A 24,920-nucleotide genomic window follows, 5' to 3' on the forward strand; every position below is an offset into this window, starting at 1 on the left:
TTGTGGTGGGTAACCTGGTAGATGGGTTTAGGGAAATAGAGGCTGCAACCATTTTATGCGCATCCGAAATGTGCACAACCGTGCACATTGCTCCAAACCCAGATGTGACCCCCCCATTTTTAAAGGGGCTGGTGAGGAGGTGCAGCTGTTCTGCCTTGATCTCCCAGCTTCCCAGCATTGCAGACCACTGCTGTTTCCTGAGAGGGAGAGGTGGCAGGGATCTTGGCGCATTGCATGGCGCATGAGCATTTGATCAGTAGGCAGTGGCACAGTGTAGGGAAGTGGCGTCTCATGCTCATTCCCCCCACGACTGAAAGAAAGAAGCCTGTGTATTAAATGGCAGGCTTTTTTCTCTTGCTTCCAACAGCAGCAGGGCAGGAGGACGAAGGGGAGAATTACTATCTCCCCCCTCGTTCCTCTCCTCCCCACCAGTGACAGGAGGAATTTGAGACAGTGCTTACTCTTGTCTGCCTCCCTCAGCTGTTGTCTTCCTGTCCTCTTCTCACACTGCAGTTCATGGGGCCACCTGTTGGTGACCATTCAAATTGCAGCGTATGACATCCTTACAATTTTATTATATACTACGAAATAAGATCAGTGGTAGTTATCTATATCTATATGCCCACCTTTACTGATCTTCTCCTGCCATGTGCCACTAGAAGAAGTGCAGGTAGTGTTCTCATATGTAATAATCTCATATGTAATAATCAGTATGCGGGGGATTATTGTTGGGCCTAAAGCTGCGACCTCCGTGTGAGCTGACTGTGCTCCAGAACACTTTGCAACACAGAGATTTGCGGGAGGTTATTCCTCAGTAGAAAGCTTGATGTGGAATGAGTTGCCTGTAGGTAGGACGTTTAAAACCATTAGTTGAAAGTACATGGTAGAGAACATGGAATGAGTTGCCTGTAGGTAGGGCGTTTAAAACCATTAGTTGAAAGTACATGGTAGAGAACTATGTGGCAAAACTGGTATCCATAAGAAGGCTTCCTGGGCAGACCTGCCTATGTGCCGGGGGTATAGCTCAGCGGTAGAGCATTTGACTGCAGATCAAGAGGTCCCTGGTTCAAGTCCAGGTGCCCCCTCTTTTTTTAGAGGAATGTATTTCCAGGTGTTGCCAGCACCTTGTTTTCCGCAATAGCTTGTAATGGGAAACCTCATAGATAGGTTTAGTGGAATACGATGTAACTGAGACTGTGCCCCTGCTCGCATTGCTCACCATCCCCACCCATCCACTACCCCCTGCCAAACCTGTCGGCATGCAGAGGGCAGGGAGGCCAGCTGGCTAGCCTCGATTGGACCATCTCCTTCCAGTCTTCCCGGTGCAAAGACCATCGCTGCTGCTCCGATATAAATCAGCCACCCGGGCTTCAAAGCCAGGGCACGCTATCAGCAGATAGAACTGCGCACACAGAATAGGCGTGAGGCTTGTGGAAGCATACTACAACTACAGATTTATTAATCATAAATCAGGACAAAGAAACATGTCGTCTCTCTGCCATGTCCTCTCAGAGAGAAACAAAAGCAAAAGCTATACACACAACAGAAGTTCCAGGCATAATGTGCTGGAATGTAAACAGACATGTGACACGTAACAATCCCATGTCTGTTCCTTAAAGTGGAATGTACATGTCAACAAAACCCGCCACCCCTTGCAAATTCCCCTCCTTTTACACCTCACCAACATTCCATATCCATTTGTTGTTGTTTAGTCGTGTCTGACTCTTCCTGACCCCATGGACCAGAGCATGCCAGGCACTGCTGTCTTCCACTGCCTCCCGCAGTTTGGTCAAACTCATGCTGGTAGCTTCGAGAACACTGTCCAACCATCTTGTCCTCTGTCATCCCCTCCCGCTTTCCCAACATCCAGGGAGTCTTCTCTTCTCATGAGGTGGCCAAAGTGTTGGAGCCTCAGCTTCACGAACTGTCCTTCCAGTGAGCACTCAGGGCTGATATCCTTCAGAATGGATAGGTTTGTTCTTCTTGCAGTCCATGGGACTCTCAAGGGTCTCCTCCATCACCATAATTAAAAAGCATCAATTCTTCGGCGATCAACCTACTTCATGGTCCAGCACTCACTTCCATACATCACTACTGGGAAAACCATAGCTTTCACAATACGGACCTTTGTCGGCAAGGTGATGTCTCTGCTTTATAAGATGCTGTCTAGGTTTGTCATCACCTTTCTCCCAAGAAGCAGGCGTCTTTTAATTTTGTGACTGCTGTCACCATCTGCAGTGATCATAGTTCACCCCATCTACCAGCCATCTTCTGACATGCCGTAGTAGCTGCTGAGGCAGTTCAGGGCAAACTCCATTACTCTGTCTACTCTCCAACACCGCAGATTGCCGCTGTTGACCAAAAGCGGACATGTGGCATAGACCAATCTGACGGTCTTGCCACCACACAGATATGTCAAGCATTCAGTGACTTCTCACCTTCATTGCCCCTACTACTGAGAGAAGGAAGCCTGCAATTCATGATTCAGAGGTTTTCCCCTATCAATTTCTGTGGCAGTGGGGGGAGTCCTCTCCTCACCCCACCAGTTGTGGTCGCAGGGGGAGCATGGCGCAGCTTAGACCTTCCTCTTTTCACTACATGCCGCTGCTGCTGGCGGAGGAAGAGGGGAAGGGAGAAAGCTGTGAGGAGGGGGCGGCAGCAGCAGCAGGCTCAGTCTGTCCTGCCTATTCCTCTGTGTCTTGCCTGAACTACACCCTGACAGCCTGCCTGAGCTGCCCACCTGCTCTTGTTTTCACACTGCCGTTTGTGTGGCCCTCTGCTGGTGGCCATACAAACTGCAGCCTGATGACTTCCTTACAGTTTTGATATATACTAAGACAGAAGAGTGAAGCTGAGGCTCCAATACTTTGGCCACCTCATCAGAAGAGAAGACTCCCTGGAAAAGACCCTGATGCTGGGAAAGATGGAGGGCAGAAGAAGAATGGCACGACAGAGGATGAGATGGCTGGACAGGGTTCTCGAAGATACGAGCCTGAGTTGGACCAAACTGCGGGAGGCAGTGGAAGACAGGAGTGCCCTGGTCCATGGGGTCACGAAGAGACGGACACGACTAAATGACTAAACAATAACAACAACAAGACAGAAGAAGATCAGAGTTTCCTGTAGGTAGAGCATTTAAAGCCATTAGTCATAAGTACACAGTAGGAGAACTATGTGGCAAAACCAGTATCCAGAAGAAGGCATCCTAAGCAGACATGCCTATGTGCCGGGGGTATAGCTCAGCGGTAGAGCATTTGACTGCAGATCAAGAGGTCCCTGGTTCAAGTCCGGGTGCCCCCTCTTTTTTAGAGGAATTTGTTTCTGGTTTGCCACCTCCTCACTTTCTCCAATAGCTTGTGGTGGGTAACCTGGTAGACGGGTTTAAGGAAATAGAGGCTGCAACCATTTTATGCGCGTCCAATATGTGCACAACCCTGCACATTGCTCCAAACCCAGATGTGACCCGCCCCCATTTTTTAAAGGGGCTGGTGGGGAGGTGCAGCTGGTTCTGCCTTGATCTCCCAGCTTCCCAGCATTGCAGGCCACTGCTGTTTCCTGAGAGGGAGAGGTGGCAGGGATCTTGGCGCATTGCATGGCGCATCAACATTTGATCAGTAGGTAGTGGCACAGTGTAGGAAAGTGGTGTCTCATGTTCATTCCCCCAACGGCTGAAAGAAAGAAGCCTGTGTATTAAATGGCAGGCTTTTTTCTCTTGCTTCCAACAGCAGCAGGGCAGGAGGACGAATGGGAGAATTATTATCTCCCCCCTCGTTCCTCTCCTCCCCACCGGTGACATGAGGAATTTGAGATGCTGCTTACTATCGCCTGCCTCCCTCAGCTGCCAGGTTCCTGTCCTCTTCTCACACTGCAGTTCATGGGGCCACCTGTTGGTGACCATTCAAATTGCTGCCTGGTGACATCCTTACTATTTTACTATATACAGTACTATGAAAAAAGATTAGTGGTGGTAAAAAAAAAAACATTGCCTGCCTTTACTGATCTTCCCCAGCCATGTGCCACTAGAAGAAGTTCAGGTAGGGTTCTCACATGTAATAATCACTTTGCAGGGGATTGTTGTTGGGCCTAAAGCTGCGGCCTCTGTGCGAGTTGACTCTGCTCTAGAACACTTTGCAAGACAGAGATTTGCGGGACGCGGGTGGTGCTGTGGGTTAAACCACAGAGCCTAGGACTTGCCAATCAGAAGGTCGGTGGTTCGAATCCCCGCGACGGGGTGAACTCCCGTTGCTCGGTCCCTGCTCCTGCCAACCTAGCAGTTCGAAAGCACATCAAAGTGCAAGTAGATAAATAGCTACTGCTCCGGTAGGAAGGTAAATGGCGTTTCCATGTGCTGCTCTTGTTCGCCAGAAGCCGCTCAGTCATGCTGGCCACCTGATAGCCATGTTCAAATATATAAAAGGATGTCACATAGAGGAGGGAGAAAGGTTGTTTTCTGCTGCTCCAGAGAAGCGGACACGGAGCAATGGTTCCAAACTACAAGAAAGAAGATTCCACCTAAACATTAGGAAAAACTTCCTGACAGTAAGAGCTGTTCGACAGTGGAATTTGCTACCAAGGAGTGTGGTGGAGTCTCCTTCTTTGGAGGTCTTTAAGCAGAGGCTTGACAACCATATGCCAGGAGTGCTCTGATGGGTTGGACTCGATGGCCCTTGTGGTCTCTTCCAACTCTATGATTCTATGATTCTATGACCCGGAAGCTGTACGCCGGCTCCCTCGGCCAATAAGGCAAGACAAGCGCCGCAACCCCAGAGTCGGTCACGACTGGACCTAATGGTCAGGGGTCCCTTTACCTTTTACTATTCCGCAGTAGAAACCTTGATGTGGAATGAGTTGCCTGTAGGTAGGGCGTTTAAAACCATTAGTCAAAAGTGCATGGTAGAGAACTATGTGGCAAAACTGGTATCCATAAGAAGGCTTCCTGGGCAGACATGCCTATGTGCCGGGGGTATAGCTCAGCGGTAGAGCATTTGACTGCAGATCAAGAGGTCCCTGGTTCAAGTCCGGGTGCCCCCTCTTTTTATATAGGAATGTATTTCCAGGTGTTGCCAGACCTTGTTTTCCGCAATAGCTTGCAGTGGGCAGCCTCATAGATAGGTTTAGTGGAATACGATGTAACTGAGACTGTGCCCCTGCTCGCATTGCTCACCATCCCCACCCATCCACTACCCCCTGCCAAACCTGTCAGCATGCAGAGGGCCGGGAGGCCAGCTGGCTAGCCCCGGCTGGACCGTCTCCTTCCAGTCTTCCCGGTGCAAAGACCATCGCCGCTGCTCCGACATAAATCAGCCACCCGGGCTTCAAAGCCAGGGCACGCTATCAGCTGATAGAACTGTGTACACAGAATAGGCGTAAGGCTTGTGGAAGCATACTACAACTACAGATTTATTAATCATAAATCAGGACAAAGAAATATGTCCTCTCTCTGCCATGTCCTCTCAGAGAGAAACAAAAGCAAAAGCTATACACACAACGGAAGTTCCAGGCATACTGTGCTGGAATGTAAACAGACATGTGACACGTAACAATCCCATGTTTGTTCCTTAAGGTGGAATGGAAGTGTCAACAAAACCCACCACCCCTTGCAAATTCCCCTCCTTTTACACCTCACCAACATTCCATATCCATTTGTTTTGTTCAGTCGTTTAGTCGTGTCCAACTCTTTGTGACCCCCTGGACCAGAGCACGCCAGGCACTCCTGTCTTCCACTGCCTCCCACAGTTTGGTCAAACCCATGCTGGTAGCTTTGAGAACACTGTCCAACCATCTTGTCCTCTCTTGTCCCCTTCTCCTTGTGTCCTCCATCTTTCCCAGCATCAGGGTCTTTTCCAGGGAGTCTTCTCTACTCATGAGGTGGCCAAAGTACTGGAGCCTCAGCTTCACAATCTGTCCTTCCAGTGAGCACTCAGGGCTGATATCCTTCAGAATGGAGAGGTTTGATCTTCTTGCAGTCCATGGGACTCTCAAGAGTCTCCTCCAGCACCAGAATTCAAAAGTATCAATTCTTCGGCGATCAGCCTTCTTTATGGTCCAGCTCTCACTTCCATACATCACTACTGGGAAAACCATAGCTTTACCTATACGGACCTTTGTTAGCAAGGTAATGTCTCTGCTTTATAAGATGCTGTCTAGGTTTGTCATCACCTTTCTCCCAAGAAGCAGGCGTCTTTTAATTTCGTGTCTGCTGTCACCATCTGCAGTGATCATACTTCATCCAATCTGCCAGCCGTCTTCTGACATGTAGTTGCAGATGCTGAGGCAGTTCAGGGCAAACTCCATTACTCTGTCTACTTTCCAACACCGCAGATTGATGCTGTTGACCAAAAGCGGACATGTGGCATAGACCAACCCGACGGTCTTGCCACCACACAGATATGTCAAGCTCCCTGCATGCCCCACAGCCAGCATTTAGTGAGTTCTCACCTTCATTGCCCCTACTACTGAGAGAAGGAAGCCTGCATTTCACGATCCAGAGGTTTTCCCCTATCAATTTCTGTGGCAGTGGGGGGTCCTCTCCTCATCCCACCAGTTGTGGTCGCAGGGGGAGCATGGCACAGCTTAGACCTTCCTCTTTTTACTACATGCCGCTGCTGCTGGCAGAGGAAGAGGGGAAGGGAGAAAGCTGTGAGGCAGCAGCAGCAGGCTCAGTCTGTCCTGCCTATTCCTCTGTGTCTTGCCTGGGCTACACCCTGACAGCCTGCCTGAGCTGCCCACCTGCTCTTGTTTTCACACTGCAGTTTGTGTGGCCCTCTGCTGGTTGGCCATATAAACTGCAGCCTGATGACAGCCTTACAATTTTGATATATACTAAGACATAAGAAGATTAGAGTTTCCTGTAGGTAGAGCATTTAAAGCCATTAGTCATAAGTACACAGTAGGAGAACTATGCGGCAAAACCAGTATCCATAAGAAGGCTTGCTGGGCAGACAAGCCTATGTGCCGGGGGTATAGCTCAGCGGTAGAGCATTTGACTGCAGATCAAGAGGTCCCTGGTTCAAGTCCGGGTGCCCCCTTTTTTAGAGGAATTTGTTTCTGGTTTGCCACCATCCTGCTTTCTCCAATAACTTGTGGTGGGTATCATGGTTTTCATGAACAGTGGTATAAAATAAGATCAGTGGTGGCACAGAGATGGCTTCTCCACATTTAGCTCAGTGGTAGAGAATTTGACTGCAGATCAAGTCTGCAGATCAAAATGGTAGTAGGACTTAATTTATGATGTAAATAAACCTGTTTATAGAAAGATATGGGACATATCTGGTGCCCTTACATAGATTTCTTAGTGATTAAAAACCTGTGCTCTGGTATTTGACTTCTGATCAAGGAGTCTTGGTTCTAATCTGGTGCTACAAGCTCTCTCTTTTGTATTTAGCATAATTATAGTTTTGTGAATTTTACAACACCACCATTAAACATTACCTGGGCAATGTAATAATTATTCCTAATTGAATATTTAAATTCAAAATTCTAAAGAGAGGCTGAGAAGGTACATGGGTTTAAAATTGTATTTATACTAGCTCAGCTATGTTGTGAGCTGATCAGTAAATGCTTTACCCCCTTGAAAAGTAAGGTATAAATACAGTCCTTAAAAACATGTCTCTTTGTTCAAAAAATCTCTCTGTGTGGAAATAAAAACAACCGTTTTCCTCACTCTTCTGGTGAGTTTTGAAGGAAAGTGTGATTCTGCTCTCTGAAGCTCTGAAACACATAGTTGTGCATAAAGCACAGATAAGCTTTGTTTCCCAAACTTTCTAGATCTGAATCACACTTCCCTGCTCCTGAATTATAACTGGAGGCATGCTTCACTCCATGGGTAGGCAAACTAAGACCTGGGGGCCAGATCCAGCCCAATCGCCTTCTAAATCCGGCCCACGGACAGTCCGGGAATCAGCATGTTTTTACATGAGTAGAATGTGTCCTTTTATTTAAAATGCATCTCTGGGTTATTTGTGGGGCCTGTCTGATGTTTTTACCTAAGTAGAATGTATGCTTTTATTTAAAATGCATCTCTGGGTTATTTGTGCGGCATAGGAATTCATTCATCTCCCTCCAAAAAATATAGTCTGGCCCCCACAAGGTCTGAGGGACAGTGGCTGAAAAAGGCCCATGGCTGAAAAAGGTTGCTGACCACTGCTTCACTCTCACACTGAAAAATAATTACTTTTTCTAAAAAGTATAAAAATAATAAGGATCACCCAGCTTAGCTTGATGAAGAGCTCCTGAGAAATTGGAAGCTTTCTTCCTCAATCTTTTCCCCCTTTTGGTTGGTCAGTCATAATAACAAAGGCAATGATTTTATTAAGTAGGGAATCTATTTTAGCGTGTTTAAGGGGTATTGTGCAGCCCAGGACCCGTGGTGCATGAATACTGGAGCTTGAGGTTTCTCTATGAAGCGTTTAACCTAAGATTTTATTTTTCTCTCTCCCTCATGTAGGTTTGCTGCAAAGCTCATTGCTGGCGTGTTGGATTTCAAGGCAAAGATTGACCAGTGAGTATTCTGGACTGACATAATCAGGAAGTATAGGGAGAGTGTCACATGCAGGACACAACCTGCTGGTGTGAGATGTAAACATAGGGTATCTTCAGGTGTGTGTGTGTGTGAGTGTGAGAGGAGAGTCTACTGTTTCAGGGCGCTGTTGGCTGTGCATTAGACAGCTATGGCTGTTGCCACTATGGTCTTGACACTGGCAACCTCAGGACTGGATTACTGCAACATACTCAATGTGGGGCTTCCCTTGGGCTTAACCCAGAAGAATTTAGTACCTCGGCTGTACAACCAGGCAAACAAACAAACCAAAACCTCACTTAGATAAATTAAAACCAAGGGGAGGAGAAATACATTAAAAGCATATTGCCTGCTTCTAAAAGGCCACAGATTAATAATAATAATAATAATAATAATAATAATAATAATAATAAATTTTATTTATATCCCGCCCTCCCCAGCCAAAGCCGGGCTCAGGGCGGCTAACAACACTAAAACAGTACAACATTATAAAACATTATAAAATGAATTAAAATCAAAATTGATGGCAACCATAAACTAAAGTCTTGTAAAGATTGCCAAAGGAGGGAGTCAGGCTGCGCCCTGACCAAAAGCCAGGTGGAACAGCTCTGTCTTGCAGGCCCTGCGGAAAGATGTCAAGTCCTGCAGGGCCCTTGTCTCTTGTGACAGAGCGTTCCACCGGGTTGGAGCCGCAGCCGAAAAAGCCCTGGCTCTAGTTGAGGCCAGCCTAACCTCTCTGTGGCTTGGGACCTTCAAGGTGTTTTTATTTGAAGACCGTAAGTTCCTCTGTGGGGCATACCAGGAGAGGCGGTCCCGTAGGTACGAGGGCCCTAGGCCGTATAGGGCTTTGAAGGTTAAAACCAGCACCTTAAACCTGATCCTGTACTCCACCGGGAGCCAGTGCAGCTTGTATAGCACCGGATGAATGTGATCTCTAAGCGAAGACCCCGTAAGGAGTCTCGCTGCGGCATTCTGCACCCGCTGGAGTTTCTGGGTCAGTCTCAAGGGCAGCCCCACGTAGAGCGAGTTACAATAATCCAGTCTGGAGGTGACCGTCACGTGGATCACAGTGGCTAGGTCAGGGCGAGAGAGGTAAGGAGCCAACTGCTTAGCTTGGCGGAGATGAAAAAATGCCGCCTTTGTTATAGCTGCAATCTGCGCCTCCATGGAGAGGGAGGTATCGAAGATTACACCCAAACTCTTAACGGACGATTAAGATTAAACTTTAAACTAAGTCCAAAGGCCTGGTTCTAGAGGGAAGTTTTTGCCTGGCACCTAAAGATATATAATGATGGCACTGGAACAACGACTGGTCAGATGACTGGGCCCATAACCGATGTCAGCATCGCCCTTGAGCCAGTGTACCAACTGGACTCATGCACCTCAACCCCGACTGGGCTAGGCGAGCTGGGTAGCACTGCCAGAGACCTCCTTTCTCACAGGAACAGGTCACAGTGCTGTGGACTCACAGCTTGGAGCTGAGAGCACCGGATTCACTGTCTCAATTATACAGTCGTTGCGCAGCAGCGTTTTGCAGAGTCTTGCAGAGTATAAACCACTCGGAGAGCAGCTCTGTAAAGTATCCTCCTTTTATTCTATAACTACAACTATGATACAAAACTATATACAGAGCTAAATATTCTGAGCATAAATCAATGCTATACTCTGAGTGCCTGCAGCTGCTTTTAGCAGCAATCTTATCTATAAACACGATCTCTTGCACTCTCTCTCCGACACACTGACTGACTCTCTCTCACACAGATATTCACTCACTTGACTAATTAAGTAGAGAGCAGTACATTGCTCCTCCTCTCTGTAGAGTCAGCAGAGACCTCAGGAGATGATCAGGAGATTATTGGGTATGGGAGGGGTGAAATCTCCTCAGGCACCAGCTGAGCCTCCCTAGGGAGAGGATTCCTCAAGCGGGGAGCCACTGCAGAAAAGGCCCTGTTCTCGTGTTGCCACCCTCCGGACCTCTCATGGAGGAGGCACACATAAAAGGTCCTCAGAGGATGATTGCAGGGCTGGGTCAGTTCCTTGAGGTCCTTTTAACATTTAAAGCCCAAACAACTTGAGACCTGGGTATATCTCAGGGATTGCCTTGCCCCGTACATCCCTGCCTGGAAACTGCTCCTAATAATGTGGTACTGCTGAGAGTACTCCGTGTCTCAGAGGTGAGCTTCGTATGCAGCAGGCAGCTCTGCGCGACTCTCCGGAGGTCTCCAGGCTTCAGCAAAAGCTTGTATTCGCCCCATAGGAAGCACCCACATTTCCCCTTCATTTTTGGAGGGGAAAAAGTGTGTCCTATAGGGCGAAAAATACGGTAGGCATTTCGATATTTAGGTGACTACAATAGACATTTTTGTTGAAAAAAGCGTTTCCCCAAGGGGTGACCCAGTCATTTATGGAGCAACTGTGTAGCTGAAAGAAAAAAAAATTCTGTTGTTTTTAGAACTTCTAAAGAAGGCTGTATCGTTTTTAGAGTGGCTTTTGGAACTTGGTGTTTCAACTTGGCGGCTTTCTGCTGTGAAACACTCTATAAATTTGTTAAATAAAATAAGAAGTGGTCCTCAAGAGCATATATGTGACGATAAAGGCTAACGCGTATACAGTGGTGCCCCGCAAGATGAATGCCTCGCAAAACGAAAAACGCACAAGACGAAAGGGTTTTTCGGTTTTTGCGTCGCTTCGCAAGACGAATTTCCCTATGGGCTTGCTTCGCAAGATGAAAACGTCTTACGAGTTTGTTCGCTTTTTTCCTAAAGCCGCTTGAAGAGGCACAGTTGCGACGGACCGTGCTTCGCAAAACGAAAAACATCGCAAGACAAAAAGACTCGCGGAACGAATTAATTTCATCTTGCGAGGCACCACTGTATTGTGGCATAAGCTTTTGTGGACTGTCTTGTCTAAAACACACCCCATATCACCTCTACTGCCCAAAGCAGCAGCAACAACCTTACAGATTGAGATTTGAAGGCCATTGACTTGTTTATCCCTCTTTCCCCCCTTCATGCCAGCCAGACCCTGTTAGTCGAATATTCCCGAGGCTACCCTCTCTGTATGGAGCAATATTCCCGCATCTTTGCCTCGTGCAGACTTCCAGGGCCTAAACACGATTCCGTCTTGCTGCCTCCACCCGGCCGAAGACCCCCCACCTACATCACAGTAGTCCGCAACTTCCAGGTAACTATCGCTGTCCCGCTATACAGTGGTACCTCGGGTTACAGACGCTTCAGGTTACAGACTCCGCTAACCCAGAAATAGTACCTCGGGTTAAGAACTTTGCTTCAGGATGAGAACAGAAATCACGTGGCGGCAGCGGGAGGCTGTTCTTAACCTGAAACTGTTATTAACCTGAAGCACCACTTTAGCTAATGGGGCCTCCCGCTGCCACCGCGCGATTTCTGTTCTCATCCTGAAATAAAGTTCTTAACCCGAGATACTACTTCCGGGTTAGCGGAGTCTGTAACCTGAAGCGTCTGTAACCTGAAGCATCTGTAACCCGAGGTACCACTGTTTATATTGTTTCCCAGTAAGCTTAAACCTTACTACAAGATGGTGCTTTTTATGCTTCCTGCAGTTCTTCCAACTTGAAGTGTACAACAGCGACGGGACGCCTCTCACGGTCGACCAGCTGCACTGGCAGCTCCAGCGAATCCGTGCGCAGTCTTGGAAGACCGATAAGGAGCCCCTGGGAGTGCTGACTAGTGACCACCGACACACGTGGGGACAGGCCTATACCACTCTCATGAGAGGTATCTTTGTGTGTGCATGCTGTAGGGAGACTGGGTCAGCTATAGAATTATTATTATTATTATTATTATTATTATTATTATTATTATTATTATTCCATTTGTGCTGCTCCAGGCATGTGGTTTATATATTTATGTATGTGTTTGCTTGGTACATTTATGAACATTTATTATATATCTAAGACCTTAAAATTCTTATAACACTGGCAATAATAATATAATAATAATTTATTATTTATACCCCGCCCATCTGGCTGAGTTTCCCCAGCCACTCTAGGCGGCTCCCAACAGAATATTAAAAACACAATAAAACATCAAACATTAAAAACTTCCCTAAACAGTGCTGCCTTCAGGTGTCTTCTAAAAGTCAGATAGCTGCTTATTTCCTTGACATCTGATGGGAGGGCGTTCCACAGGGTGGGTGCCACTACTGAGAAGGCCCTCTGCCTGGTAACCTCACAGCGAGGGAACCGCCAGAAGGCCTTCGGAGCTGGACCTCAATGGCTGAACAATGGGGGTGGAGATGCTTCTTCAGGTATACTGTACCAAGGCCGTTTAGGGCTTTAAAGGTCAGCACCAACACTTTGAATTGTGCTCGGAAACGTACTGGGAGCCAATGTAGGTCTTTCAGGACCGGTGTTACATGGTCTCGGCGGCCGCTCCCAGTCACCAGTCTAGCTGCCGCATTCTGGATTAATTGCAGTTTCCAAGTCACCTTCAAAGGTAGTCCCACGTAGAGCGCATTGCAGTAGTCCAAGCGCGAAATAACCAGAGCATGCACCACTTGGGCGAGACAGTCCGCGGGCAGGTAGGGTCTCAGCTTGCGTACCAGGTGGAGCTGGTAAACATCTGTCCTGGACACAGAATTAACCTGCGCCTCCATGGACAGCTGTGAGTCCTTCTGTTGCCCCATTCAGGACCAGGGAGTCCCCCACACCTACATGTGATAGCGTGCTCTTAATCCAGTTTTCCGAGACCTCCCCAGACACTTAACTGTGGAGGCTAAGAAAGTTAGCAAGGGGTCAAGCATTCATGTCTACACCAGGCCAGCGTGAAGAGCACTCTCTGGTGGGCCGCTTCTTCAAAACAACACATTGGTCAGCTTGCGAGCGCAACACTCCTTCTCTGCTGCACCGCAGCGCTGGCATAACCTTCGTGTTTTGCTTTCCTCTCCCTCCTTGCCACCAGACAAGCTGAACCGGGATTCGGCCCGTGCCATTCAGCGCAGCCTCTTCACCGTCTGCTTGGACGCCCCCGTCCTGAAAGTCTCGGATGCGCTAGCGAGCAGCCGTCTGGCGGCACAGATGCTGCATGGCGGAGGCAGCTACTCAAATAGCGGCAATCGCTGGTTCGACAAGACTCTGCAGGTGAGGACGACTTCAGGGTAAAGGGGGGGGGAGGCTACTCCTTTTGAAAGCCTGGAGGAGGCACCGCCGCTGTGGTCAGACTAGAGGTGTTTGGAAAGTGGAGCTCCCTTTCTCTCCCCTCCCCCCGCCACCCCCATGTCTTGGTTCAGGTAGGGAAGGGCTCACAAGGCAGAGCATCTATAGGGTGCCACATAAAAGGGTAGCATTATTTTTGTCGTGCTTTTTTTGGAGAAGGAGGGAAGCAACTAAGGCTCCTTCTGCACTGTACATTAAAAGCAGTATCATCCCAGTCGTGGCTTCCTCCAAAGAATCTTGGAAATGGCATACCCAATATTTATCCAATAAAAATAAAGGTAAAGGGACCCCTGACCATTAGGTCCAGTTGTGGCCGAGTCTGGGGTTGCAGCGCTCATCTCGCTTTATTGGCCGAGGGAGCCAGCGTACAGCTTCCGGGTCATGTGGCCAGCATGACTAAGCCGCTTCTGGCGAACCAGAGCAGCGCATGGAAACGCCATTTACCTTCCCGCCGGAGCGGTACCTATTTATCTACTTGCACTTTGACATGCTTTTGAACTGTTAGGTTGGCAGGAGCAGCGACCGAGCAACTGGAGCTCACTCCATCGCGGGGATTTGAACCGCCGACCTTCTGATCAGCAAGTCCTAGGCTCTGTGGTTTAACCCACAGCGCCACCCGTGTCCCACTCTGATGAAAATAGGGACGTCCTATTCCATTATTATTATTATTAGTAGTAGTAGTATTACCCTGCCCATCTGACTGGGTTGCCCTCCTGTATGTGCTTGGCTCTCTCCTGCAAAATACTTGGCAGTTTGGAGACACCCTAAGCAAAGGCTGTACTTAAATAAATGCAGAAGCAAGCAGCAAGCAGGAAAGAATTGGATCGTTGCTTTTGTGGTTCTTATGGGGAAACATAGCCAGTCAGATGCATGGCCAGAGTGGTTTGGTATGAGGAAACCCAAGCCTTTTTAAAGGTGTACTATACCATTTCCACTTGGTGTCATCACACTTATTTATTTAATACTTTTCTATCCTTCCATTAGGGTCGCGGGTGGGGCTGTGGGTTAAGACACAGAACTTAGGACGGGGTGAGCTCCCATTGCTCGGTCCCTGCTCCTGCCCACCTAGCAGTTCGAAAGCACGTCAAAGTGCAAGTAGATAAATAGGTACCACTCCAGCGGGAAGGTAAACAACGTTTCCGTGCGCTGCTCTGGTTCGCCAGAAGCGGCTTAGTCATGCTGGCCACATGACCCGGAAGCTGCACGCCGGCTCCCTCGGCCGATAAAGCGAGATGAGCGCCGCAACCCCAGAGTCGTCCGCAACTGGACTGAACTGTCAGGGGTCCTTTACCTTTGCCTTTACCTATTCTGTATCCCAGGGGTGGGGAAACTTTTTCAGCCCTTGTAAGAAACCTTATCGGGACTGTGTACTGAGGATGGGCAAGGCCAGGATCCAAAATTAGGTGTTGACAATGTAGATAATAATAATTGCCTGCTGTGACTCATTGAGCAAAGGTGAAGAAACCTCTGGCCTTGCAGATGTTGTTGGAGAGTGACTTTCATCAACCCCAAGCAGCAAGGCCAGTGGTCAGGGATGATGGGAATTGTAGTCCAGAAACATCCCAAGGGGGCAGAGGTTCCTTGCCTCTGTTTCAAGATGGAAGCTCTCGTAAGTCCTTTCTGGCTATCACACCCTCTCTCTCTCTTTGTCTTTTCTTTCCACATGTTTGCCTTCTCTTGCTCCCCACCCCATGCTCCCAGTTTATTGTGGGAGAAGATGGCTCCTGTGGGGTGCTTTATGAACAAGCTGTTGCTGAAGGACAACCAATCGCCACCATCATAGACCACGTCCTTGACTACTGGTAATGCCCTTACCAGGAGCGCGGAAGGGATGTGGGGCTCGTCAGATTCAGGTCCAGTAGAAGGTTTTGTGCAGTGGTGATACTGAGGAAGAGACAAGCATATTTCTGTTTTTAGAAATTGTTCTAAAGATGTTGGGTGCTCCAGCTCTCTTAAAAATTACTGTGAGGAAGTTTAGGAGCCTTAATATATCACAGGATTAGGGAGGTGCACTGCTAGAGATGTAAAGGTCTGGAAGTAAAAACAGAAAAACTAGGGGAGATTGTTAAAGGGTCCTCAGAGGGCAGCTCTTGAGTTTCATATGAAAATGAATAAATATTGCGTACCCAGCACTGGTTCCTCTTTTGTCGAAAGCTGCCCTGTGCAAGGGGAGGACTTCCTGTGTTCTTCAACACTGGGAGGCAGATGAAAGATGGGAGTTGGAACTTCCTGTTTTTAGAAAGCCTTTTTTAAACTATTTTTTTGTCCATTATGCAATGATCTGAGGAACTCACAGTCCTGGCTACATTTGAACATACTTCATATAGACATCAGTTTTGTGTGTATACCAGTCTGGATATTTGGAAGGTTTGTAGTACCTCATATGCTGAATTTAAGACGTTATTGACGGTGGTTGTAGTCATAATGTGAACTGGGCTTCTCCTGGGATGCCGATGGGATCTGAAGTCCCAACAATATCGGGAGTTTGTCTCGCTATCAAACGTGGGTCTTTAACCCATCACTTTCTTTTTAATGCATTTTTTCCTCTCTCTCTCTCTCCTCCCCAAATGCCAGCAAAGATCCTGTCCCAGTCCGCGCCCCACTGATACCTCTGCAGCTGCCCAAAAAGCTCTACTTCTGTTTCACTCCAGAAATCAAACGCGACATCGAACACGCCAAACAGAACCTGGACATGTGAGTGTGTGTGTGTTTGAGAGTGGTGTCACAATCAGAGTGGGATTTGGGCAGAAGGAGGAAAACCACAGCCAAATTGGAGACAATGCTGTGGTCTCATTCTTGCGTGTTTCCTAGTGTGAAAACCAGGTCCATCTTGCTCCTTGTGTTGGGTTTTCATTCAGAGCTCCCTGCAACAGAGAACACAGTGATTCTTGTTTCTCCCCATTAAGCCTTGTCTCTCAGCTTCTGAGTCACAGAGACCTGGTTGTCGCAAGGGGAGCAGAGTGCTCTTTTGTACCAAACAGATGTTTTTTAGGGGCAGGTTGAGATGAGGTTAAGCCGGAGCGAGGGAGGCTGGCGCTGTACAATGTGTCCCTCTGTTTGCTATCCGCCACCTCCATTTGCATATGAAAGGGAAGCTGCAACTTACCAGAGATGTGCAACAGAGGCCTCTTAGGAACACAGGAAGCAGCCCTCTTCCACGAGAACAGAAGAATCCACGGCTGGATTAGGCCAAAGGCCTATCTAGTCTGCCATCCTGTTTTGAAAGGCACCAAACAAATGCCCATGGGAAGCTCACAGGCAGGAGCTGAGCACAACAGTGCTCTCCCCAGTATTCAGAAGGTGGTTTATCATAGCCTCTGGGTATAGGGCAGTATATAAATTCAATTTTAAAAAATAAAAAATAAAATCATGGATAGCCTTACCCTCCATGAATTTGTCTAATCCTCTTTCAAAGCCATCCAACTTGGCCATCGTTGCCTTTTGTGGGAGCGACTACCATCGTTTAGCCATGTGCTGTGTGAAAAAAGTATTTCCTTTCCCCGAATAATAATAATAATAATAATTTTTATTTATACCACGCCCTCCCCAGCCAAGGCCGGGCTCAGAGTGGCTTACAAGTAATAATAAAAACAAGTTGAATGATTACAACTTAAAAACAAAATTAAAATACAACATTAAAATATTGAAACATTAAAATATTAAAATGTAGCCTCATCACAGGAGGAGAAGGAAAGGAAAAAAGAAAGAGGGGGAGGGAATCAAATTGGCTCCAAGCCAAAGGCCAGGCGGAACAACTCTGTCTTACAGGCCCTGCGGAAAGAAATCAGATCCCGCAGGGCCCTGGTCTCATGAGGCAGAGCGTTCCACCAGGCCGGGGCCAGTGTTGAAAAGGCCCTGGCTCTGGTTGAAGCTGATCTAACTTCCTTAGGGCCCGGGACCACTAGGGTGTTGCTATTTATGGACCTTGAGGCTCTCCGTGGGGCATACTGGGAGAGGCAGTCCTGTAGGTATGAGGGTCCTAGGCCGTGAAGGACTTTAAAGGTCAAGACCAGCACCTTAAATCTGACCCTGTACTCCACTGTGAGCCTGTGCAGTTTGAAAAGCACTGGGTGAATATGGTCCCACGGCAGAGACCCTGTCCCAAATCTTCCCACATCCAGCTTCCTTGGAGTTCTAATGTTGTGAGAAAGGGGCAAAAAACATCTTCCTATCAACATCTCCCCTCCCTCCCCCTGCCCGCTTACTTTCCTCCCCCCGCCCAAAATAAAAATTCACACATACCCTTTTATCATTTTGGGTCATTCCCAAGTTTGAATGTGGTTTGTTTGGTTGTTGTTGTTGTTTTGCTTTTGTTGTTTTTAAGGGATGGCATCCAATTTCGTTGCACTTGTGCAATGTTGCACTTGTGTAATGACAATAAAGAATCTATCTATCTATCTATCTATCTATCTATCATTCCCAAGTTTGATTGTTGTCCATCTAGTCTACCAGCATTGTGGCTCTCAGGGGTCTTGGGCTGCTATGGGCGAAACCTGGTCCCAAAGGGTTCAGAGCTTTGAAGTTTCGTACCAGAAACCCATTTGGTTCTGGGTGCAGAAAAAGCACAACTGACGCAAAATTCTAGCGGCGGAATTTTGCACTGGGTGAAGATTCTACGATGCTGCACTGTGGCATTAAAGCTGGCCTTGGAAGATGGTAGGATAAGGTACATAGTTTCTGGCATAGCAAGGGGGTGTGTAGTCAGGCAGGCAGGCTGTAAGTTGCAGCTGAGGGTTGTTGGCTAATCAGTCTGTCTCCCTTTTCTCTTTTATCACAGACTCATCACCGACCTGGACATCAGCTGTTTCACTTACTGCGGGTTTGGCAAGGAGCTTCTCAAACGCCTAAGGCTGAGCCCAGACTCTGTCCTGCAGGTGGCACTGCAGCTAGCCTATTACAGGTGAGGTGACTGCCCTGACAGGTAAAGAAAGGTAAAGGGACCCCTGACCATTAGGTCCAGTTGTGGCCGAGTCTGGGGTTGCGGCACTCATCTCGCTTTATTGGCTGAGGGAGCCGGTGTGCATCTTCTGGGTCATGTGGCCAGCAGGACTAAGCCGCTTCTGGCGAACCAGAGCAGCGCACGGAAACGCCGTTTACCTTCCCGCCAGAGTGGTACCTATTTATCTACTTGCACTTTGATGTGCTTTCGAACTGCTAGGTTGGCAGGAGCAGGGACCGAACAACAGGAGCTCACCCCGTCACGGGGATTCGAACCGCCGACCTTCTGATCGGCAAGGCCTCGGCTCTTTGGTTTAACCCACAGCGCCACCCGTGTCCCTTCACAGGTAGAATTATAGAATTGTAGAGGTGGAAAGGACCCTTGAGGTTCATCTAGTCCCAACTAGCTGTCTCAAACAGGGATCGATCCTGCAAGCTTGGCGTGATCAGCACCACGCTCACGCCAACTTGAGCTATCCTGGAGTGAAGCCGGCTTTAGGGAATGTTAAATGGAATGTGCTGTCCTGTTTTTTCCAGGAAGAGGTGCAAGTTAAGGCTAAACGGAATAATGTGCTTTTGTGTTTTTTTTGTGTTATTTTTCACTCCATAAGGCGCACCGGACCATAAGGCACACCTAATTTTTAGAGGGAGAAATCAAGAAAAAAAATATGAAGCCTGTCCGCTTCTCCCAGAACTTCTCAGGGCTGCCAGGGAAACCCGGGCAGCCTGGGTCCCCCCCCCCCCAGCCCCAAAGAGCAAAGAAGCCAAGACAGCGAGCGGGATCCATCCCGCTCACTCTCTTGGCCTCTGCCATAGCCACGCGCAGCCTCTCTGGCCGGGAGAGGCTGTGCGCGGCTAAGGAAGCTGAGACCCCGCTCGCTTCCTTAGCCGTCGGAGAGGGTGCGCGCGGCTATGGCAGAGGCCAAGAGAGCTAGCAGGATGGATCCCGCTCGCTGTCTCGGCTTCCTTAGCCGTGCACAGCCTCTCCCAGCAGAAGCCCCACCTCCTGCAAAAGCCCACGGGAGCCACGCACCCTTTAAGGAGCGTGCGGCTCCTGCGGGCTTTTCTACGAGGAGGAAGAAGGGACTGACTGGCCGCGTCAGTCCCTTCTCCGTCCTGGGGAAGAACCTCGCGGAGCTTGTGCATGGCTCTTGGGGGCTTTTCCTGCCTGCCTCCCCCCTGCATTCGCTCCATAAGATGCACACACATTTCCCCTTAATTTTTAGGAGGGAAAAAGTGCGTGTTATGGAGCGAAAAATGCGGTATGTGGAATTGTTCATTTGAGGAAGGGCAGGTTGTGTGCATTGCGCAGAAGGGCTGTGTGTTTGTGTCGTTGTGCCTGACTGCTGTGCCTCCCTTAGGGCACATGGGGAGCTGTGCGCAACCGCCGAGTCGGCCTCTCTCCGTCGCTTCCACCGCGGCCGGACGGAGACCATTCGCTCCACTACCTCTGCTGCACTGGCCTTTGTCCGAGCTATGGCTGACGACGACTGTCAGGTATCCAGCCCCTGTTTCCTAAGGAGGCTTGAAAAGACAAGAGTGGACCGCAGTAACTTTGGATATGATGAGTTGTGGCTAGAGTGTTGAACCAGGACCTGGGCATAGCTGTCAACTTTTCCCTTTTCTTGTGAGGAATCCTATTCAGAATAAGGGAATTTCCCTTTAAAAAAAGAGGAAACGTTGACAGCTATGCACCTGGGAGACTAGGCCACACTAACACTGTGCATTTCAGGCCTATTTATATAACACATCATCAATGGCCATGGCTTCCGGCCCTCTCAGAGAGGGAACCAATGGGAAGTGTAGTTTGCTAAGGGTGCTGATAGTTGTTAGGAGACCCCTCTTCCCCTCACAGAGCTACAATTCCCAGAGTTCCCTGCAAAGAGAGATGGATTGTCAGATGATTCCACTGCCTTGAATTTGGGGAGTTGTGGTGTCTTGGAAAGAGGGCATTCTCTGTGGCAGACCCTAAGTTGTGGAATCCCCACCCCCAGAGGTGCATCTGACACCTTCATTATCTAATAATAATAATAAATAATATCATGTGTACCCCGTCCACTCCAGGCAGCCTCGCAACAAAATATAGAAACACAGTAAAAACCGTACGCAGTTTTGCAAAAGACGCCCTTCTTCACCCCTGACCTTTGACATCCAAGATACATATATATTTAGGTCCCAGACTATTCTCTTGACTACAATTTATTTTGTGAATTGTGTTTTTGTTGTTGTTGTTGTTGTAAGCCACCCTGCCACTTCATGGTGAAGGGCGGATAAGAAATCTAATGCATTGGATGGTATATTCAACTAAATTTTACGCAGGGTAGACGTGTTCAAATGAATGGACCTAACTTAGTTACTTTCATTTATTTCAGGGTGGGTCTGTTCTGAGTATAACCTAGTAATAAATACAGTGGCACCTTGGGTTACAGACACTTCAGGTTACAGATTCTGCTAACCCAGAAATATTACCTCAGGTTAAGAACTTTGCTTCAGGATGAGAACAGAAATCGTGCTCCAGTGGCGCGGCAGCAGCAGGAGGCCCCATTAGCTAAAGTAGTGCTTCAGGTTAAGAACAGTTTCAGGTTAAGAACAGACCTCCTGAACAAAAATTAAGTTCTCAACCCGAGGTACCACTGCAATGATAATAATGTCAATAGGCAAATGCCACCTATTATTATTATTATTATTATTATTATTATTATTATTATTATTTGTGTGAGAGAGACTTGGAACTTCCTGCCCTCCATCTGTGATCCATTTCCTCCTCTTCTGCACACTAGGCTCCGGAAAGATTGTCTTTGCTGAAGAAAGCAGTCGAGGTTCACAGCACCCTCACAGAGCAGGTAACAAAATCCCCTGTACAGCAGTCGCTTGGTTGCATAAAGAATAGACACAGGAAGCACTTACGTACTGCCGGCTTTTACAGCTCACTTTGAATGACTAATTTCCCCTCTCTGCTTTTCCCCTGACCCTTTCCTTCTCTTTGTGCGACTTGTATTTTTATTTAGCCTGCAAGACCGTTGCCATGCATGCGCTCTCTTTCTCTAACTGATGTGAGCGGCAGTGGGATACACAAATCGTCTGAAAAGTGAGATTACAAAAATGTAAACGACAAACAAGGGACTCAGTGAGGAGTTCTGCAGTTCCTGTTGGTAGCGAATGGGAAGCTCATCGTTGGAAATTCTGCTACAAGTCAAAATGGCAGCAGGATTCTTCCTTTAAAAACACATAAAGTGTGTTTCTTGTTGGGAACTAATCTGGCACTGAGTGAAAGAAGGCCTGATTTTGTGTGTGTTAAAAAAGAAAAGAAAAGCCTGCTCCATGTAGGCCCGAGCCCTGCGGAACTGCAGGTGACAATTGGGGCATAATTAGATGAAACAGTCAATCTTTGACTGGATCCCTTCTTACAGTATTTGAAAAGAACAAAAAGGGTTTGGTGGGTGGGAGCAAGGGGGAAAGGAATTTAGACCAGCTCCACAGTGCTACAGGAAGTGTGTTTAAATTATTTTGCCTGTGCTGTTTTTCTGATTTGATTTCTTCTCCGCACCCTTTCCAAAAGATTGTAGGTTGTCAATCTCCAACTGTGACATCTTAGATATATTTAAAGCTCCTCTTGACACCCTGTGATGACATGGTGGTGGTTGCAGGAGAAGCTGTTTTTAGGTGGGTGGAACAAACAGCACAATAGCAGCCCGTAGTGACAGAGCACAAGTATTGCAACACCAAGGAAAGTGCGGAGGAAAACCATGGTTTGCCTTGTCCCGAGTCCAGGCTCCTTTTTTAAGAAAACAAGAGCCCACAGGTATCAAGCTATAGAAATATAAGTGTACACCATTGTTGGATAACCATTCCTTCTCTAGCTGCGTCTGGAACGCATGCAAGCTTTGGGGGTGCTTTGGAACAGCGTCATCACGAAGTCTGCTTCCCATTGAGCCCTGGGAAATCCTCTGTCCTCTGATTCTCTTGCAGGCTCTGGCTGGGCAAGGCATCGACCGCCATTTGCTGGGAATGAAGCTGGAGGCCATTGCCGATGGCTTCCGGGTGCCGGAGCTTTTCATGGACACTTCCTACGCTGTGGCGTCTCACTGGAAACTCTCCACAGGACAGGTAGAGCTTGCTAGGCCTCCACATTCCTGTGTAGCTGAAGATCAGAGTCCTTTACGTCTTCCGTTCATCCTCCTGATGCGGTGGACTCGTAATCTGGTGAACCGGGTTCGCTTCCCCGCTCCTCCACATGCAGCTGCTGGGTGACCTTGGGCCAGTCATACTTTTCTGAAGTCTCTCAGCCCCACTCACCTCACAGAGTGTTTGTTGTGGGGGAGGAAGGGAAAGGAGAATGTGAGCCGCTTTGAGACTCCTTCGGGTAGTGATAAAGCGGGATATCAAATCTAAACCTTCTTTGAGTCCCTAATTATATGTCCCAATGACATTTATTTATAAAAAATACTTATGTACAGCAATTTCCTTTAAAAAAAAATTAAGTGGTATATATTCACCATTGGTCAACAGTCCAGTGGTTCCCATCATCCCTGACCACTGTTCCTGCTAGCTAGGGATGATGGGAGTTGTAGTCCAAAAACAGCTGGAGGCTCAAGTTTGGGAAACACTGGTCTACACTGACTGGCAGTGGCCCTCCAAGGTTTCAAACTGGGCTCTGTCCCAACCCTACCCAGAGAGGCTAAGGATTCAACCTGGGACCTTTTACCACGGAGCTGTGGCCCTTGTGTTGTGACTTTTCAAGCGCCTCCTCACACGTGAACCTCCTTGGTTGCCAAGGCCTTCTGGAAAAATTCTGCTCTGGGTTTCATTCTTGGAATCTGTGGGTGTGCAGAGCAGGACCTTGCCAGTGATGGCACCATGATTGTGGGATGCTCTTCCCAGGAGGACTGACAAGCAACATCCCTTTAAAAAAAAAAAAAAACACCACCTCAATTCTTATTACAATTTAGTCATACCTTTTCCTTATGGAGCTTGAGGCAACATTTAAGATTCTCTTCCCTTCCTCCCCTTGTTCTAACCAATATTGTGAAGAAGGTTCAGTTGAGAGGAAGTGGTCAAACATCACCTAGTTCGCTTCATGGCTGAGTGAGAATTTGAATCTGGTGCTCCTCCGACACAAGACTTTTCCTGCACCAAGTGGGAAAAAACATGTTTGTTCCACCAGACAGACTTATGAATCGGAGTGTTGCTATTGAGGCTGGTGCTTGCTAGTGAAGACCTTTGTTTGTTTGTTTTACTTCCTTTGTGGTTTGTGGAATATTGTTGTTTATGTCATTCCTCGGTCCAGTATACCTGAAGGAGTGTCTCCACCCCCATTGTTCTGCCCGGACACTGAGGTCCAGTGCCGAGGGCCTTCTGGAGGTTCCCTCGCTGCGAGAAGCCAAGTTACAGGGAACCAGGCAGAGGGCCTTCTTGGTAGTGGCACCTGCCCTGTGGAACGCCCTCCCACCAGATGTCAAAGAGAAAAACAACTACCAGACTTTTAGAAGACATCTGAAGGCAGCCCTGTTCAGGGAATCTTTTAATGTTGAATAGGTTATTGTATTTTAATGTTCTGTTGGAAGCCGCCCAGAGTGGCTGGGGAAACCCAGCCAGATGGGCGGGGTATAAATAATAAATTATTATTATTCTCATCATCATCATCATCATCATCATCATCTTAATGTGGAAAAACAGCCAGTACTTTAAAGAAAAAGAAGTAACAAGGGATGGTGATGATGTGCTGATCACATTTTATTTTTTCTCCCTCAGGTAGCTGCCCGCACGGATTGTGTGATGTGCTACGGGCCACTGGTCCCCGACGGCTATGCTGTCTGCTACAACCCTCTGCCTACCCATGTTAACTTTGCTGTCACTGCCTTCAATTGTTGCCAGGAGACCAATGCTGAGCATCTGGCTGGTAGCATCCAGAAAGCCCTGGATGATGTGGGAGCTTTGCTGGGGAACTGGGGAGTTGGGAGCGATCAAAGGCGACCTTGAGAAGACACTCCATACCTCGACGTTTCCTCACCTTGGACCCGAGAGAAGATCCTCTCTGCCTCAGGCCAACGCTTACCACCCATCATTCCAAACACCTCAGGCCAAAAATCTGTGCTCTACTACCCCTTTGTGCCAAAGCTTGTTATCCTCTAGCCTTTCCTTATCCAGAATGCCCTTTGTAACACTCCAGAGGGGGGAAAGCAGCTTTTTTCCCTACACAAGTCTTAATTCGAAGCCAAATCTAATTTATTTCCACGTGGAATAATGAAATAAATGATTCTTTCAGGAAAA

At 48.0% G+C, this 24,920-nt stretch overlaps 1 protein-coding gene across 1 annotated transcript in view; it reads left to right on the forward strand.

The window, feature by feature from the left end:
• The window catches only part of LOC309336729 (carnitine O-acetyltransferase-like), a 39,427-nt gene extending 14,507 nt beyond the window's left edge, over window positions 1-24,920 (forward strand). Inside the window, exons 4-14 of the mRNA XM_081852972.1 lie at window positions 8,447-8,500; window positions 11,536-11,701; window positions 12,099-12,273; window positions 13,459-13,637; window positions 15,414-15,514; window positions 16,287-16,406; window positions 18,490-18,612; window positions 20,012-20,147; window positions 21,431-21,493; window positions 22,620-22,757; window positions 24,402-24,920. Coding sequence (XP_081709098.1) covers window positions 8,447-8,500; window positions 11,536-11,701; window positions 12,099-12,273; window positions 13,459-13,637; window positions 15,414-15,514; window positions 16,287-16,406; window positions 18,490-18,612; window positions 20,012-20,147; window positions 21,431-21,493; window positions 22,620-22,757; window positions 24,402-24,629 — 1,483 coding nt within the window. The 3' untranslated portion in view covers window positions 24,630-24,920. The remainder of the gene's footprint in view (window positions 1-8,446; window positions 8,501-11,535; window positions 11,702-12,098; window positions 12,274-13,458; window positions 13,638-15,413; window positions 15,515-16,286; window positions 16,407-18,489; window positions 18,613-20,011; window positions 20,148-21,430; window positions 21,494-22,619; window positions 22,758-24,401) is intronic.

The sequence above is a fragment of the Podarcis erhardii genome (assembly GCF_964252035.2).
Source record: "Podarcis erhardii genome assembly, chromosome: 2".
Taxonomy (NCBI): Eukaryota; Metazoa; Chordata; class Lepidosauria; order Squamata; family Lacertidae; genus Podarcis; species Podarcis erhardii.